At 38.9% G+C, this 17,478-nt stretch overlaps 1 protein-coding gene across 4 annotated transcripts in view; it reads left to right on the top strand.

Moving 5' to 3' along the window:
* ESYT2 (extended synaptotagmin 2) overlaps nt 1–17,257 on the top strand; it is a 61,631-nt gene extending 44,374 nt beyond the window's left edge. For 2 of the 4 annotated variants that reach the window (XM_044425327.1, XM_044425329.1), the window contains 9 exons: nt 3,088–3,162; nt 4,695–4,781; nt 6,498–6,647; nt 8,285–8,670; nt 10,018–10,116; nt 12,222–12,353; nt 13,079–13,184; nt 13,534–13,583; nt 13,668–17,257. In XM_044425327.1, coding sequence (XP_044281262.1) covers nt 3,088–3,162; nt 4,695–4,781; nt 6,498–6,647; nt 8,285–8,670; nt 10,018–10,116; nt 12,222–12,353; nt 13,079–13,184; nt 13,534–13,583; nt 13,668–13,713 — 1,131 coding nt within the window. In that variant the 3' untranslated portion in view covers nt 13,714–17,257. Of the gene's footprint in view, nt 1–468; nt 532–3,087; nt 3,163–4,694; nt 4,782–6,497; nt 6,648–8,284; nt 8,671–10,017; nt 10,117–12,221; nt 12,354–13,078; nt 13,185–13,533; nt 13,584–13,667 lie in introns of all 4 variants that reach the window. The other 2 variants (XM_044425330.1, XM_044425328.1) reach the window with 2 other exon arrangements.
* The last annotated feature ends 221 nt before the right edge of the window (nt 17,258–17,478 follow it).

Raw genomic sequence — 17,478 nt, 5'->3', positions numbered from 1 at the left:
CCCTGATCTCTTTCTTTCTTCCTTTTCCTTAAAGCCCTAATTCCTCAAGCAAGATCCTACAGCTAGTAGGATTGCACTTTTACTTTAATGAGCCATAGCTTGCCTCATTCATGTTCAGGAGGCTGCAGTTTTTACTGAAACAGAATGAGAAATAGTTAATGGAAATTGTCAGAGGGCTCGCTGTGTTGTAGCAATTTAAAGAGTTTGCTGTGAAGAAAATAACCATGGGGGAGAATTTAGCCGTAAAGGGAGAAAGAGTGCTTGAGAATTGAATATAGGAATTAAATATGGAATGAGAACAAAAGGCTGTGTGAGATTATTTTGAAATAACTTTTTTTTTCTGTTTTCCCCATGTTCTGAGAATGTTTGTTTGGTCTCCTCTTGTCCTGTCCTTAATTAACCAAGTGGAACTGCTTCATTGCATGTTATATTAACCCTTCATATGTTCATTTTCTTCTGATTTAAAAGCATAATCCATTAGATTATAATCCAGATGCCTTGAAGAAGTCTGCTGTTCAGAAAGCCCTAAAGGTAAAACTAATGCAAGTTTAATTAAAAGGAGACACAAGATTGTATACAACAAATAGATACTCTAATATATATTTTATGCTGGAAGGCATAATGCCTGGTACCAAGAAGTGAAGGCAAGGGGTTACCCAAGATCCTTTCCAATGGTTACAGCAATATGTTAAGTTTCTTGGAGCCTCTTTATAGCTAAATCCAGAAACTTCCAAGTTACTTGTTCAACATTTAGTGATTACTTTTAAGATTTGCTGGATGTGGAGCATAAGCATCTTGTTGCTGAACAGGTATATCCTGGAACTCTTATTTTGAAAACTGGCTGACAGGCATTAGCGAACTGACAAAGATGTTGTAGCCTTATTAAAAGTAGTATATTACTTTTAGGAGTAGCCTCATTCACTTTTAGGAGTAGCCTCTTGCATAGACATAGAGGCAAGAATCAACATAAACAGGTGGGGGGGGCGACTTTGGCTTGGTAGTAGAATACTTGCTTTGCATACAGGAGGTCCTAGGATTCCTGGCATCCCCAAGTAAGACCAGAAGAATTCTCACCTGAAAGTTTGGAGAGCTACTACCAGTTGGTGTTGACAATACTGAGCTAAATGTACCAATGCTTTGACACCATTTAAGGCAGCTCTCTGCGTTCCAATGACAAATAGTCAGTGGTAACAATAAATACAGTAGGGAAACTGGTAGGGGAAAGTCTCTAGTGTACTTTGCCATAGGAATAAGTACCTCATAAAGATGTTGGAGGTACGGAATGGTGCTAGCTGGTATGTTCTGGGGAACACAGGATAATTATCATGCTTGGATTGGAGAGCTGGCTTCAGGTGCTTGCGCTTCCCAAGCACATACCACCTACCCCTCCTCACCAAAACCATGAGACAGATGCAAAAGAGAGGTGCCATGCTGTCCTGTGGAAGAGAGGAGTCTCGCCCCTGCCTATGAGCAACCAGCCCACCTAAAATGTGTGGGGCCTTGTAGATAAATATAATGTTGCCCACCTTACAAAATGTGGACAAATATATTTTTCTGCTTAATAGTCCTGAAATATTTATACACTGCGTTAAAGTAATTGGATTAAAGTAATTAAAGCAGTGTGTGCATGTGTGCGCATACACACATATAAATTTATATAAGACAGAATATATGTGTGTGTGTGTGTGTGTGTAGAGAGAGAGAGCGCGCACACACTATATTTAACTTGCACACTATACACACTTTATAACAATATTTCTATCTTTGAAAAATCAAAATAAGAAACCACCTCTATTGAGAAGGTTGTTACACTGGTGTGTAGGTGGTTGTCTAACTATTGATGAGGGCATACTCTAATTATTTGAAAATCAGAGGCCAACACATTCTACTAAATTATATTCAGGTGTGACTGAATACTTCAATCAAAAAGTCAAGTGTTCACTAAAAAGCACTATTGCGACATATTCTGTGGGGAGTGGTTATAGGATCAATGGAACTCCTTCTATTCTGCTGGACACCACTGATGATTAACAATGTTGGTTGCATATTTCTTTTTAAATGGAGTGTTGGCCCAAGAAATGGAAGACCCTTGAAGATCAATTCCAGTAAGAATACCTAATTTGATTAGATTCAAAACATACTGCATAATTTTCCCAACCTAGACACTTAAGCTTCAATCAGTGAGAAATAATGACCGTAAGGAGCAGACTGTCAGAAAAAGCTTGCATAAGTATTAAAACTAAATACAAGTTGCTCTTACCTTAAAAACTGAGGAGAATAACTGATATAACCAGAAAATACATGTTTGTTGCCCTCTAATTTTAGCTAACATGCCTATCTGAGTTTTGTGTTGTTTTTTTCTTGAGACCCCGTTCAAATTAATAATTAACAGTATACGTAATGTGTTTTAACAGCTTTAATAAATGCTTTAGATTAACCACCGTAACTACTTTTTCCTTAATAAAAGCTTTTCTCTGCAAAATTGATGCAAAGCATATCAACAGATATTCATGGTTGAGGAATGTTTCAATTTCTGTGAAATTATTGTGAGGGATTGTTTACTTTTGCAGTTTGACCTAAAGCTATATATATGGTGAGCAAGGCTGGTGTCTAGTAATTGCTTGGTAAACCTATGCGGAATTCCTTACTGCCCAGAACAAAATGCTTTACAGTTCTGCAATACAGTTTAAGCATATATTCCTTCATATATATGTATATGTAAAAATAAGCTTTCTAAGCTTGCGCTTTCTCCATATCCCCCATTTGCATGCAGATTGCAACATTCATTTATTTGTTCTGATGTTGCTTCATTGGCTTTGGGGGTTGAATGCAGATTGAAGGATGAGAGGTTGAATTTTATAAAACAGTTTCATTCAAAAGGTATACAGAAAATAAGGAAAGGATCTAAAATTCCAGTTTGTTAGTAGTATCATGCAGTGTGAACACTTTATGCCCCACCAGTTCCCATGAATATATAATACGTGGTAAGAATAATTGATAGAAGATGGAGGGTGGGCTTCAAAACCCTTTTGAAGTGATGGGAGTTGAAAAATATATTAAATGGGCATCATTTTTCCTCATTTCCAGTCAGGAAAGAAAATGAACAGCAACCCTAATCCGCTTGTCTTGCTGACAGTTGGACACAAGGCACAAGAAAGTAAGGTAAGCGTCTACTGTCGACATTTATCTTAGTTAGGCATAAAAATACCATGTATTTCTCCTGCCCACAAGTTTAGATGTTGCGATCAAAAATAGAAGAGCTAGCTGTACTCACTGTGCTTCTCAATAAGAGACAAAGAGCAAATTTCCATCTGGTGAAGGTTTTCCATAAGATAATTTTTCATGTATAAGAGAGCATTTCTCTCCCAATCCTGTACCTTGGTGGTGGACGACTGACAAGATGTCTGGAGAAAGAGGCAAAACAGTACAGCAGTTTCCTTAGTTTTATCACCCCATTGATGAAGAACTTGAAGCTGCCATGCTTTTACAAGACCTCTCTTGGTCTTTTGCCAGAAGAGTGCATGTTATGGGAATATGTTCACCAGTACTCTTTCTGTTCTTTTAAAAAAGAATGAAGTTTGTACTGCAACCTTTTCTGAACTGTTATATATTTATCATTTTTGTCTTCTGCCCTTCCTTCAGGGAGCCTAAGACCTCATTAAAAGGATTTAGTTTTCCTCACAGGTTAAGAAATGGTGACTTGCACAACATCAGCCAGTGAGCCTCATAACCAAACACATGATCTTGGTTTTCTGTCTCCAAATCCACATTCTATTCAGCACAGTACTAAGGCTCTAGAATAAACTGGAAAATTGGTTTTAAATCTATAATACACAGTTTTACTACATGAACTATTTAAGCTATGTGATTTATCTAATGAGAGCCAACAGGAAATTGTCTTCTTTTTTTTGAGGGGGGGTTTAGTCAATTTCTTTGTTACAAGAAAAATACAAATAATCTGTTTAATTCAGGAATGAGAAACCTGGAGGCCAGAGGGAATCTTTGGAGGGTTCACATCTGGACTGCAGGGCCCCTCTTCCTCTGCCCTGCATGCTGCTTCTCCTTCGTTATCATTGCTAGCTAGAGAGGGAAGCACATCACTTCATCTCCAGCCAGAACAGAAGTGGCAAATTGCAGGACCTGGAGGCTGATCGGGATTTGGACTTCAGCATGAGCAAACATGAGCAATTTAAACCTGCACAGTAGTCCCAATTCTAATCAGGAAATCTGGAATTAGTAGTTGGAGAAAGAATCTCATTTATTCCTGTTTTTATCGCAGTGCAAATTGCACATGTGTGGGGCCTAGTTTGGCAAGGGAGGGGCAAAAAGTTAAAGCTCATTTCACACCAGTGTCTCAATCCACTGGGAGGCAGCATCCAGCACCCAGTTTACTGATTTTATTTGTTAGCTGTGGAGGAAGAGATGCCTCTCCCTCTGCAGCCAGCATGAATGCTGAGTAAGAGTGAGCAGGACAAATTGGAGACTTTTTCCCAGTGTAAATGGTAGTGGGGGCCCCTCTTGTATAGGCACTTGGAGTATAGTGTATACCTAGTTCTGGATCAAGCATCACTCACCACTGCTATTCAGCCCATGAAACATAACTCCTGGGGGAATGTAGGTTCTCAACATGTGGTATATGCTGACTTCATTTTAACCGTGCATTTCAATAGAAACCTCTCTCTATCCCTAAATAGATTCGCTACAAAACCAATGAACCGGTGTGGGAAGAAAATTTCACTTTCTTTGTTCATAATCCTAGGCGGCAAGAACTAGAAGTTGAGGTAGGATGTTATTTTCTTACTGTCCTGAGGTTTTGCCCTTCCTTCTTTATACTAGTTGCAACTCCTGTCCCTGAGGAAGTATCTTACTATTCATTCCTGTGGGTTAAATTCCTCCTTTCCCATTTAGTATTTTTATCTTGAGGGCCTAAAGAACAATGGTAACAAATCCCATGGGGTCCATCAGTCTTGTAGCAAGAGAAAAAGTCTTGCATCATTTTACAGCACAATCCTGTGCCTGCTAGACATATTTATTTATTTAGACAACTTATATGCCACCCCATTGCATGAGCCTCGGGGCGGCTTACAATCATTAAAATCCCGTATAAAATGCAAAAAAATTCAACAAATAAATAAAATACATAAAATAGTGGAAACAGCCTGGTCAATTTAAAATCAACAAGTAAACCATTAACAGTTAAAATAGCGTTTAAATAAACAGTTCTTTGCCTAGCACCGAAAAACGACAGCGTGGCGGACCTCTCTGGGGAGTGCATTCCATAGGTTGGGCGCCACCGCAGAGAAAGCCCTCCTCAAAGTACTCACCCTCCTAATATCCTTCACGGAGGGCTCCCAGAGAAGGGCCTCTGCCGCCGATCTCGGGGCGGGAGGGCATATATGGACGCAGGTGCTCCTTTAGGTAACCAGGGCCTAAGCATAGGTTGGTAGCGGGTAGGTTTTTCAGTGTCCCAGCTCTGAGGGCAAAAACTTACTCTACCTTTTGAGTTGGATCTCTGAACTTGGAGTGTCCTGCACCCACCCTTGCAGCTAGTGCTGAAAGAAATTCCCTGGTTGCAGCTCCAATGTAGCAAAGAGCAACCAGAGATATTAGCTTCTAGAGCTAGAACAGGAGGAGGCAGGATTCACCACAATATGAAGTATCTTATCAGCTGTTTACACTCTTTAAGTCTGTTCCAAGGCTGAACAACACTTTGATGATCAAAAGCAGATATCTATGCATTTTACACGAAGAGTAGTTTCAGCCTTTATCTCCCAGCACTCACAGGATGCCCATAATCCTCCAAATTCAGATTTGGATTATGCTCTTACAGATTTACCAATTTATTATGCTGTAAACTTGGATAGTTTAGTTCACAAAAGTATATATTGTTGTGAACATAAGACTGAGAAATGGAAGAGAATTATGTAAGCCTCCTTGAGTTCCTTGGAAAGAAAAAGACAGGATATAAATGTAATAAATGAGCCACAATAAATATGTTTAATCTGTCAGGTGCTACAAGGTGCTTCATTGCTTCAGCTAGAATGGGTAATATTGTCTTGGGAAAAATTGTGCTAATTCTACTAATACTGAACAGTTTGCATAGTCAAATGTTATTTAGCAGAGTCAGATAGTGATATTTCACATAGCTTTTGCAATGTACATTTTGGTAGCCACAGTAAATCTGGCTTCACCTTATGTGGATTTTTTGGGTTCACAGAGAGAGGAGTGCAATAAATTAAAGTTCCAAACTATAAAAGAAAATGAACAAAATTGATAAGTCCATTTCTTGAATTTTTTAGGGCAACTCAAGGTACCTTAGCAGCATTTTCCCTTGAATTTATTCTCAGCAGGATTTAGCTTATATTTGTAGAATTAGGACAGCTTAATAATCTGTTTTTTTTTACCATGCAATCAATAACTGTTAGTGAGTGTGAACTTGTGTATCTTTAAAGAAAAATCATTTAAATGTTATCATTCATCTTTCCTTTTTGCTTTAGGTCAAGGATGAACAACACCAGTGCTCCTTGGGAAATTTCAAGCTTCCTCTGAGCCAACTTCTTGAGAGTGAAGATCTAACTATGCATCAGAGATTTCACCTTAGCAATTCTGGTCCAAACAGCACTGTAAACATGAAGATTGCTCTCAGGGTATATTATAAAATTTATCTAAATGAATACACGTTTACATTTTGATGGGGGATAAGCAACTGTATTTCCTGTGTTTCAAAGGAAAGAAATCTACTGTTATCCATGTTTTTTCTTTCCAAGAGAGGAAACTGTTGACAGAATAGATTACTCCTTCTCTCTGAAACCTCCTGGGTGCCCACCAGATCTTCTGCAGAGGGTTGGGCAACACTACAGAGCAGATTTAGGGGTGGCATGAGAGCCTCGAGGAGGAGAGGACAGGGAAGTCCTGCTGCTTAAGCAATATCCTGCTTATGTGATGTTGGAGTCAGCCCTGTGTAAATTACTTGAATACTACAAACCATCATTTATTTTATATGTAGAGTTACTAAGGAAACAGCAAACATTCTTCAAGATAAGATTGCAGACAGTTGGAAAGTACCACAGTCTTCCATGCATTGGTGCCCTAGCTCAAACTTTGCATGTAGCTGGTCAGTTCCAGACTCTCATTAGCATCTCTTTTTAAATGCATCTCAGTTAACAGATCTGGAAAGGACTTGCCTGAAGAAATTGAAGATTGCTTTTCTATTAGGTTTAAAAAAAATATATTGGGCTCGAAACACCAGTTGCCTAACTCTGTACGAGGCGGTTTCCTATCTTAGGTATGGTTGATCCACTGCAGAAAAGCAGAAAGCTCTGTTAACTCTGGAATGCATGTGGGTAACTCTAAATTTTGGTAATGCATCTTGATTCAAAACATATTCACATAAACTTTCAAGATCAAACATTTTAAAAGAGCAAATAAATGAGATCACTTCCTGATGAGAATAAACACTACACAGTATGAAAAAGGTAGCAACTCGGATTACTCGTGCTTTCTCAACATATTGTGACAATTAACTGCGAGTCCCTGCACTTATCCATTGTGCCACAAGTGGCCTCTGGTACACCAATAAATCTTGCAGAAGGTGAGGTCTACACATTTCAGTTCCTACATTTCAAGAAAATTGTGGGTGGGGGCGAGGTAATACTTCATTTCTCTTTTGCTTATCTTTGTTTCTGCTTTTCTCCATAACATATGAAACGCCTGTAAAGCTGTTCAAAAGTAACTCATTCAAGAAGTAACTTCAATAAAGATGGTGGGGAGAAACTGAGAAAGGGTTTGCTGGTGGGGTTGTAACCATATTGAAAGGTGTAAGAGTGGCCAGTGGTTGACCAATGGAGGAAATGTTGTGAACTGTTAATACAAGCAATAGAAACTTCCATGGAAAAGGGACAGGTACCATGGCTGCGAAAATGTTTGCTGCAGAATGCAAAAAAAGTTTTATGGTTTTATGTACCTAAGCTTAACAAATTGGATTTTCCCCACCATAATGGAGGACAGACCTCTCTGACAAAGGTCATGTTAGGGATCTTTCAGCAATGTTTATACTGAATTGTTTGGACAAAGAGCATAAATAGCTGTTTGGCTAGCAAGACACTCTCCAAGCACTCATGTCCAGAGTTCAAGTTTGGAACTGAATTGATTGCCTTGTTTATCTGTTTATGTAAATAGTTTCCATTCTTGACGCATGGATTTTGCAGTAGTTCTATCTTAATTGAACTGCATAGGAAGCTCTCTTCTGGAATTAATTTCATGTTCTTTGTTCTGTGGCTGCTAGATCCTTTCTCTTGAAAAGCAAGAGAGGTCTCCAGACCACAAACATTCGGCCCAAGTGAAGAGGCCATCTGTTTCCAAAGATGCAAGAAAAGGTTCTTTCAAGCCTCAGGTTCCCATTTCTCCAGCTGCTGACTTGAACAAACCCCCTGCTTCCACAGCAACAGACACTGATAAAAAGACTGATGTGGTTGAAAAAAGCCATCCCTCAAATCCTAGTCCTCAGTGGCCAACAGATCTTAGCAGAAGTTCTTCCAGTCTGCTTGCCTCCAACTTGAGTTATTCACCCAGCCATCTTTCAGTCAAAGAACCAACTCCAAGTATAGCTTCGGACATATCACTACCCATTGCCACGCAGGAGCTGCGGCAGCGACTGAGACAACTTGAAAAGTACAGTTTTTTTATATTGTTATGAAGTTGTAGACTTGGAAGGAATTGATGCAAGCCTATGCAATAGATGTTAGAAGCTGTGATCCTTACATGTCAAGTTATATAGTCCATACCATGGGATTTTGCATTGCAAGAAAACTCAATGCCCAACAGTGTGATTTCAGAGCAAGCGAGCCAGGCTGACTGGAATAAAATTTATTATACTTTCCAAATATACTGATTGGTTTGGGTCTCTGCATAAAGCAAAACCTATGCAACAAGAGAAATATTACTTTTTCTGAAAGCGAAATTAGCAATGCCTGCATTTTTTTCTAATAATTTGGTATTACAAACTCTGAATTGGATTGATGTTTGAAAATAAGGATTGGGCAACTAGATGATGGCTGGCATCCTTGGATTATAAATAGTAACATAACCCAGTACACAGATAAATTGACAAATACAATACTGTCTAATGAAAATATATTTCTTACTGTTGTAGCAGCATGACTGCAGGTAGAGTATCGGTTAAAGAAAAAGTTGCTATTCTTAGAAATGTATTTCCCTTTGTAGGCAGGCTATAACATTTACCTATTTAGATTGATATATTGGATCTTTCATGACCAAATCAAAGCCATCTAGCGAAGATCCTTTTTAACTAATGTTGTCTTGCCTGGTAACGCCTCTTATTATGCTTTTCAGAACATAGACGTATTTCTCTGTTCACATGCATATGCCTGTGAGTGGAACAAAATGTGTAGTTCAGCTTTGTTAGATATATTTATATAATATGCAGCCTTTGCTGCTATTTTTTCCTGAAAACCAGTTGATGCCATCTGTTGGCAACTGCACATAACAGCAACTGTTTTGTATGTTACATCTGTTTATCTAAATATAGACTCCAACATATAGAAGATAAAGATGATATCATTATTGTTGGGGTTGTTAGTATACTACTGTTATTTGGATCCTTTTCCTTTAAAAAGGCTCATGGCAACTTGCAAATATGCATCATTTGCATGTTGTTATTACTTTGTGACATATATGCTACTGGATGTATACTAGATGAAAAGTTTAATTGAAACAATACTTCTGAAATCTCATATCCTATTTATTTATTTCTTTTTTCTACTGCCTAATAGCTGAGGCTCTCTGGGTGGTTAACAAAAGTTAAAATTAAAAGTTTTAAACACACATAATTTAATTTTGAAAAACAAAGCTCAATAGCAATAGCTATGATTCAACAGAGAAGCTGAATGAAGAAGTAAAATATTCCAGAAATCTAAAAGAAAGGGCAGTCTGCTTGTCTGTGTGAACAGTTATCCCTTAGCAACTAAATACTGACTGCTGCTATTGTTATTTTCACAGTGGCACAACGTTAGGACAGTCTCCATTGGGACAGATTCAGTTAACAATACGTCACAGCTCACAAAGAAACAAACTTATGGTAGTGGTTCACACATGTAGGTGAGTCCAATTTTGATCCTTCCTAAATCTTGGAGCAGAACTGTGACATTACAAAAAACTGAGTAGCTGTGCCCTTCTGAGGTAACACATTGGAGGAGGAGGAGAAACCAAGGCCAGAATACAATGCAGGTGTATTCAGCAAATGTATATCTGTCACTGTTTGCTGCTGTTGTAATATCTGCTGCCTTCAGCAGAAGCAAGCATTCTTTTTAAGGTCATCAGCCATATTTAGGAATCTATGATGGGGCAGAGAAGCTCATAAAAAGTCTTCATAATTATGCAATTTTGAGGAATGTGTCTGGGTGCCAGGCCATTTCAACAGAGGACCAACCTTACTTGGCTAGAATATGAATTTTATTAAGAGGATCCTACTGTTTTGGGAGACGGTCTCTTCTCCTTGACTGATGCTCTGTGTTCCCAGCATGACCAGTAGCAGATCCCAGGTAACAGGACTGGGAAAGATTACCAGCCAAGGTGCTGGAGAGCTTCTCTCAGTTGGGGTTGGCAATACCAGACCAGAAGGACCATTTGACCCAACACCAATTCCAAGTTCCTTACACCTCACAGTGGTGGCAAACCGATGGCACGCGTGCCAGAGCGGGCACACAGAGCCCGCTCTGTTGGAACGGGAACCAAGTCACTCCGGCATCACCCCAGCGGCCGAGCAGTGGATAAAAGCACACATATGGGCCATACGCATGTTCAGAAAGGGATAGTGGTGCCAGGCGATGACATCACAAGCCACGACACATTGCCCATAACTTGTCCAAGCCTTTGCATGGCTGGTCAGTGTGCTGCCAAGGAGAGGGAGAGGGAGAGGGGGAGGGGGAGGGGGAGAGAGAGAGAGAGAGAGAGAGAGATTTTCTTGGACTGGCTGTTTTCATGTTTTATTGCAGTGTTGGCATTTTGCAATAAATAAGTGGGTTTTCAGTTGCAGTTTGGGCACTCGTTCTCTAAAAGGTTCACCATCACTGTGTTAGGGTTAGAAAAACAAGGTGTCCTGGCATGATTTTGATGGTTGGAATGTGTTTAGAATGGGCAGAAATGATGAGCTGTGCAGAAAAAGCTACTCAAGGATGGCCTTTTCAAAATTGCATTATTTTCAGTGGAACTTTAGCCCTATTTTAGGGTTAGGGGTGTGCACCAGGGTAGGGTTGGGGTTCAGGTTAGAAAAATGAGGTGTCCTGGCATGATTTTGATGGTTGGAATGTGTTTAGAATGGGCAGAAATGATGAGCTGTGCAGGAAAAGCTACTCAAGGAAGGCTTTTTCAAAATTGCATTATTTTCAATGGGACTTCACCCCTATATTAGGCCTTGGGGTGTGCACAGGGTAGGGTTAGGGTTAGAAAAATGAGGTGTCCTGTTAATGATGAGCTGTGCTGGAAAACCTACTTAAGCAAGGCTTTTTCAAAATCGCCCTCTTTTTAATGGAACTTAATTTCTATATAAGGGTTAGTGGTTTGCACCAGGGTAGCATTAGGCCAGTGGTGGCGAAAGTATTCCATGCGTGCCAGAGTGGGCACGCAGATCCGGCTGTGTCAGCATGCAAGCCATGTCGCCCCAGCATCACCCCAGCAGCCAAGCATTGGATGACACCATAGTCGTGGCAATGTGCATGCTCTGAAAGGAGTAGCAGCGCCAGGTTATGACATCACGTGCTGCGACTCATTAGCTGCAACTCATCCGAGCTTGGAGCAAGAAATGGGGAGGTGCTACTCTGTATCTCTCCGGTTTTCTGTCCTTGGTTCTGAAGATTTCCCAGAATAGTGTTGATCCCCAGAAGAAACAACAGCAGTTCTTAATAAGCTGCATTTGAGAAGGCAGTGAGGAGTGGAAAGCTCCTTTGTCTTTCCGGCATGTGGCTTGTTGATAAATACACCACTCCTCCTAGCTGTTTTGGCTTGAAAAACAGCTGTGACAAACACCAGCCAGATTTTTCTGCCTGCCCCATATGCATGTGGGCAGGCAATTGGGAGAGCAGAGCTGAAGTTACAGTACATCCAGAAAGTGCTGCCTGACAAGGTGCCTACTAATAGCCAGAATGTGTGCTGTTCTTTATTTGTGCTTTGTTCTGATCTGGTTATTTTTCATTCTCTGGCCACAGAAATCTAATCGCCTTTTCAGAGGAAGGATCTGACCCCTATGTTCGAATGTATTTATTACCTGACAAGAGGAGATCAGGAAGAAGAAAAACAAGTGTTTCCAAGAAGAATTTAAATCCAGTATTTGATCAGGCGTACGTTGCAATCAGCATTTGCTGCTCTTATTGCATGGAGTTGATAAAATTATTAAAATTCATTTACTTGTATTGAAATTGAAAGAGAATCTTTTAAGAGTAAATTGATTCCAGAGTCCTTTCTTTTATTTTCTGTCATCTAATGGACTCACATGATATCAAAATGCAATAGAAATAGTTTCATTATCCTAGAATTCTAAGTAAAAAGTCACTGACTTTTGATTCATGCTTATTGGCCAACAAAAAAGGTTTTAAATCATGTGTCTTTGTGCCAAACCAGATACAATGAAAGGATTTTGATCTAGACTATAAGAAGACAGAAAAATATCTATGATGAAGTTGGAAATAATATAAAGAGATGCAAGTTTTTAAATTTATCTTCAGGAAAACAGTATAGTTAAAATTTGCAATGGTTTCTGCCAATTTGAAGAAGGGGGCAGAAAGCCAAAAAAGCAAGTAATTGTCCAGGAGAAAATAGTCACTATAAGGCTAAGGACACTTTTTGTCTCTGAATGTCCTATGTAAGTTTAAGTGCAATCTCAAAAGTCACTTGCAGATTTTTAAAGTTCCTTTCTGCAGTTCTGTGGATTGGAAATACTAATTTTAAAAAATGAAGCTGCAGAGATCCTGAACTAGATGCCTGATTTGGTGTTACTTGTCTGAAACATAGCAATGCATGTTTCCAAATTCTTTTATGATATGCTGCCTGAATTTTTTTTTCTCAGTTTTGATTTCAGTGTTTCATTAGCTGACTTGCAGAGAAGAACACTAGATGTAGCAGTGAAAAACAGTGGAGGTTTCCTGTCCAAAGACAAAGGGCTGCTTGGTAAGGTAAGTTATGGACAAAAAGAAACATAGGTGCGTAAAGAAACACCAGGACCCAGGTATAGGTCCATATGAGTCAAAGTGTTCTGACCTGAATCTGTGTACATTGTCTTTGTCGAGAGATGCCGCCTTCTCCTCTTAAGACGGCTGCTCAGTTAGGTTCAAGCATGCATTTCATCTGATCCGCAGCAAAAACTTTCCTGTGCTATTTCCTGTGAGGCTTCTAAAGATTGAGGTGGGACATAGGCTTACTTACGGTGCTTAGGCTTCAAAATCAGAAAGTAAATTACTCCTATAAGATAGTAGCAGACCCAGCCTTTTCTGATCTGATCTAGTTTCTTGTTTTGTTTCATAGGTATTGATACCACTGGCTTCTGAAGAACTTTCCAAAAATTTTACCCAGTGGTAAGTACAAGCACCTTGACCCTCTTTCCATCTTACCTGTATCTGTACCTTCAGTAAGACTGTCTACTTTTGTTCATCTTAAAGGTATGACTTGACTGAGGATGGTACAAGACCACGCACTGCACCTTAGGCAGATTTGGATGCCAGAAGATCCCATTAGCATACATTTGCCAACCTTTATATATTTTATCAGCATCGTTCATGAAGATGTACCAATATTATTTTTATAACTCTTAGTTATTAGGCTCACCACTGCTTCTCAACTGTTTTTATAACACCTGGACATTTTATGTAGGCTTAAGTCAGTTTAATTGTAAACCTTTTCTTCATTTGTTACAGCTATTTTAATGTGCAATGGAATTTGTAGTGTAACCATTTGTTTAAATGGACCCTTTTATGGTGTTTGTACCCCTGAAAAAAATGAAACAATGTTTATCTGTCTTTCCTACTTTGTTTCATACCTCACCAAGGTGGCTACCATGTAAATAGATACTATTTTTTAAATTGAATTTTCCTCTGTGGTTTGGAGACAGAAAAAAATGTCAAAGCAAATAGCTCCTTTCTTCTAAATGCATGCTATAAAATCTTAAGGCAGTGTTTTGGGAATGGTTTTAGCAGCAAAATGGTCGTACTAATGTTAAGAATTTATGGATTTCTTCTGTTTTAAAAAAGTCTGGAAGAAATTAATGTAATGGTTAGCCCACATATTTCTGGCCTTAAAGGCTTGCAAAAGAGGAGAGTACAATGTAGTAACTTTTTAAATATTTATAAGAATGTATTCCTGGAATTTGAGATAATGCCTATAATTCACACATTCATTCAGATATTATAAAGAAAATATATAAAATGATATATAAATAAGATTATCAAGGTCCTGAAATCACAGTATATTCATATGGGGTCTCCAGTGATGTGAAAGTGAATGCTTTGGTAGCACAATTTTTAAATGCACTTTGCAGTCATTGCTGCCTGTTTGTTTTGTTGCCCCACCCTAGTACCATAAAATAGTCTATGCAAGAGCATAATTAAAGTGTATAATAGATTACTGTTCAGTAACCATACTGATAATCTACCATTTGTGGTGGTATCAGATTGATTGCTTCAGATAAAAAATAGTTTAATACATGTGTTTACTATTGATACCATAAAATGCTAGCAGATCTGTTGTTGTTAAACTGGAACTCAAGCTATAGAATGCTCCAAACCTAAATTTCTGGCTGACACTTTGCTTCAGTGCTGCCCAAAGCAGCGTTGGGAGCAATTCTCTCTGTTTTGGGTCTGACCCATGTGAAGAGTCACATTCCATTTAAACAGTACTGCATTGTCTGCAAGGACCATCGCTGAAGTGGATTCCTTCGTGGTGCAGGCCTGTGTCTGTTCAGGTAGGAAAGAAAGCATGGTGAGCTGGGGAATGCGGTGAGGTTTGCATCTTTTCTGTATAAACAAGAATGAGACTGCAGCCTCATACACTACCAGTTAGGAAGCTGTCACAGGCAGTTGAAAGGACAGCGTGCTTTTCACAATTGTGCTAAACTGACTTTGAATCTGGAATGCATCACTTCTGAATAACGCAGAAAGCAAAAGAGCCATTTAAAATCAAATATATGGTCTAATCAGTGTAGTCTTTTCTTTTGATTTTTACAGGCCCAGGGAGTGCAAGAGCAGTTTACAAAAATGGACTTGATTATGATCTAAGAGGGAACTTTTTGCTTCATTTTATTCATTGTTGCTTGCCGAACAGAATCAGTGGGGCATTATATAGATATATTTCAGGTGGTTTTAACAAAAAAATGTACATTTTTGTGTTTTGACCCAAAAAGACAGTGCAGTTCCTCTGTGGTCAGTAGTCTTAGAGTCTTAGGTAAATATGCAATTGCTTTAGAAAAAGTGTCTAAAACAGATTAAAACAGATTATCACATGTTTGATGGACTTAGGATGGCTTTGATTACAAAATAACTTAAGGTGACTAAACTTCAGGAAGTTAGCTTATTAGCTTTATAATGAAATGTACAGAACCTTAATTCTAGCTTAGATAATAGGTATATTGCAGGAATTTCTCCTGACCAAGCACCCTTCAGTTCGGCTTGCACAGAAGATGTTCCCATTGTGCCCTTTAATTACACTACTAAGAATTACCAAAGTGCCTGTCGTAAACACTGTTCATACAAGTTTTTAAAAACGCACTCAGTTTCATGTGTCAATCTGGACCTCGGCACGACACATATACCCCTGTACATTGGCATCTATGATGTTTTATTTTGCTTAGGCTTCGCCAGGTAGCTCTCTGAGGCATCATTCACTTGTTTGGCTGCATATAGAATAGCCTGAATGAGCTCTTTGAGAACCAGCTTACATGACTACAGCTTAATCTAATACAATTTTCCACTTCTTCTGAAATGACACCTCCACTGTGCATGGCCATCTTTGGTGAGCTCTAACGGGAAACTATATACTAGGAAGAGCGAATACCTGTAAACTATAGTTCTGATCAGTTTTTATGAGAAACAAGGATAATGAAGATGCAGAAGCTGTCAGTAGAAGTCCTACTGAAGAAATTTGGTCCAATTAACCTAGCATTCTCTTCTGACTGAAAGCAATTTCACTAAGTGAGGGCACTGTACATGGGTGATATTCATGCCACCATTTCTAAATAATGATTTAATGTCTGCCTTGGCAGATGAGGGTGCCCATGATTCTAGCATATGTGTATGAGGAACAACCTAAAAGAAGTGGCTTTCTCAGCGGGTCAGAGGGTGTGATTTATGTCTTGAACACTCTATGTAATTTGAAGGCAGAAGTGTCCAAGAAATAAAACATATTCTGTGAACTCAAGAATTGTAAAGTCTGGGAACTACAACTTCATGTATCAGTAGAGCTTGGGGCATCAGAAGTACTTTTTGAGAAGAATTGTTTTAGGAGTAATGCAGGGCACACAATGCAAAGGTGTAAAAAGCTTTCAGTTGGTTATTGAAGTACAAGTTATGTTGTCTCTTCTTCCCTCTGCCTCCTGATACATCAGCAGTGTCCTTTCCAACATGTACAGGTCTGCTGAATGAGTAACATTTCATGAGAGAATTGAGATATTAAATAATGGATGCAAAAAGAATTGAGTGTAACATTAGACGATCCCAGGAGGCCCTCAAAGGAAGAGATGGCGAACTCTTGAAAATTTGGACCAAAATCAGCATTACTTATAACAAATTTATTTCTGCCTTTGAAAGTTAAAAACTACATGCACAAATCTATTTTTCCATAGTTGATGATCCATGGAAGAATGATGAGGAAGTATGGATTTTCCATTAGCAAATCAAGAACTGAATGTCAATGGACTAGCTTTCCATTTTTTTTTAAATCCTGTGCCTTAAAGGAAAGCTTGAATATGTTATGTGTTTAAACCCAAGCTTTTTTCTCTGCACTTACCATTCTTTATTTTTGTGCTATTGGAGCTGTTCGATGCTGTGCTTTGTTGAAGAGGAAAGTAGCGACTGTAATCAACTCAATGTGTTACCTGGGTTTGGGATTTAAGATCAATTCTGATCCCTTTCTTTATTCAACCTGCAACAGCTGGTGAAAAGAGAAGAAAGGCTGGTTGGTTTAGTACAGATTGCCTTTTTTGCTCATGTAATTTTGCAACTGCATGTATTTATTCAATAAATGATTCATATGGAATTTATTCTGGTGTTGTCTTTTTTCCTTTATTCCAAGACAGTGTTATATATTTATGCAACATAATTGGCAGCCATTAGTTCACCATCACTGTACTGCATTAACGAAGTTCTGTACTGTGTGTACATTGACTGCTGAAATCAATGAGACTCCGGTGGTTCAGGAAAGACGTTAATCAATATGCCTGAAGTATTGTACCTGAAGACAACAGCTTGGTTTAGGGAAACT

Source organism: Varanus komodoensis, unplaced genomic scaffold, assembly GCF_004798865.1.
Source record: "Varanus komodoensis strain SLA01 unplaced genomic scaffold, ASM479886v1 scaffold15, whole genome shotgun sequence".
Lineage (NCBI taxonomy): Eukaryota > Metazoa > Chordata > Lepidosauria > Squamata > Varanidae > Varanus > Varanus komodoensis.
Note: the sequence above shows the minus strand (reverse complement) of the source record. Positions and strands in the feature narration are given on the sequence as shown.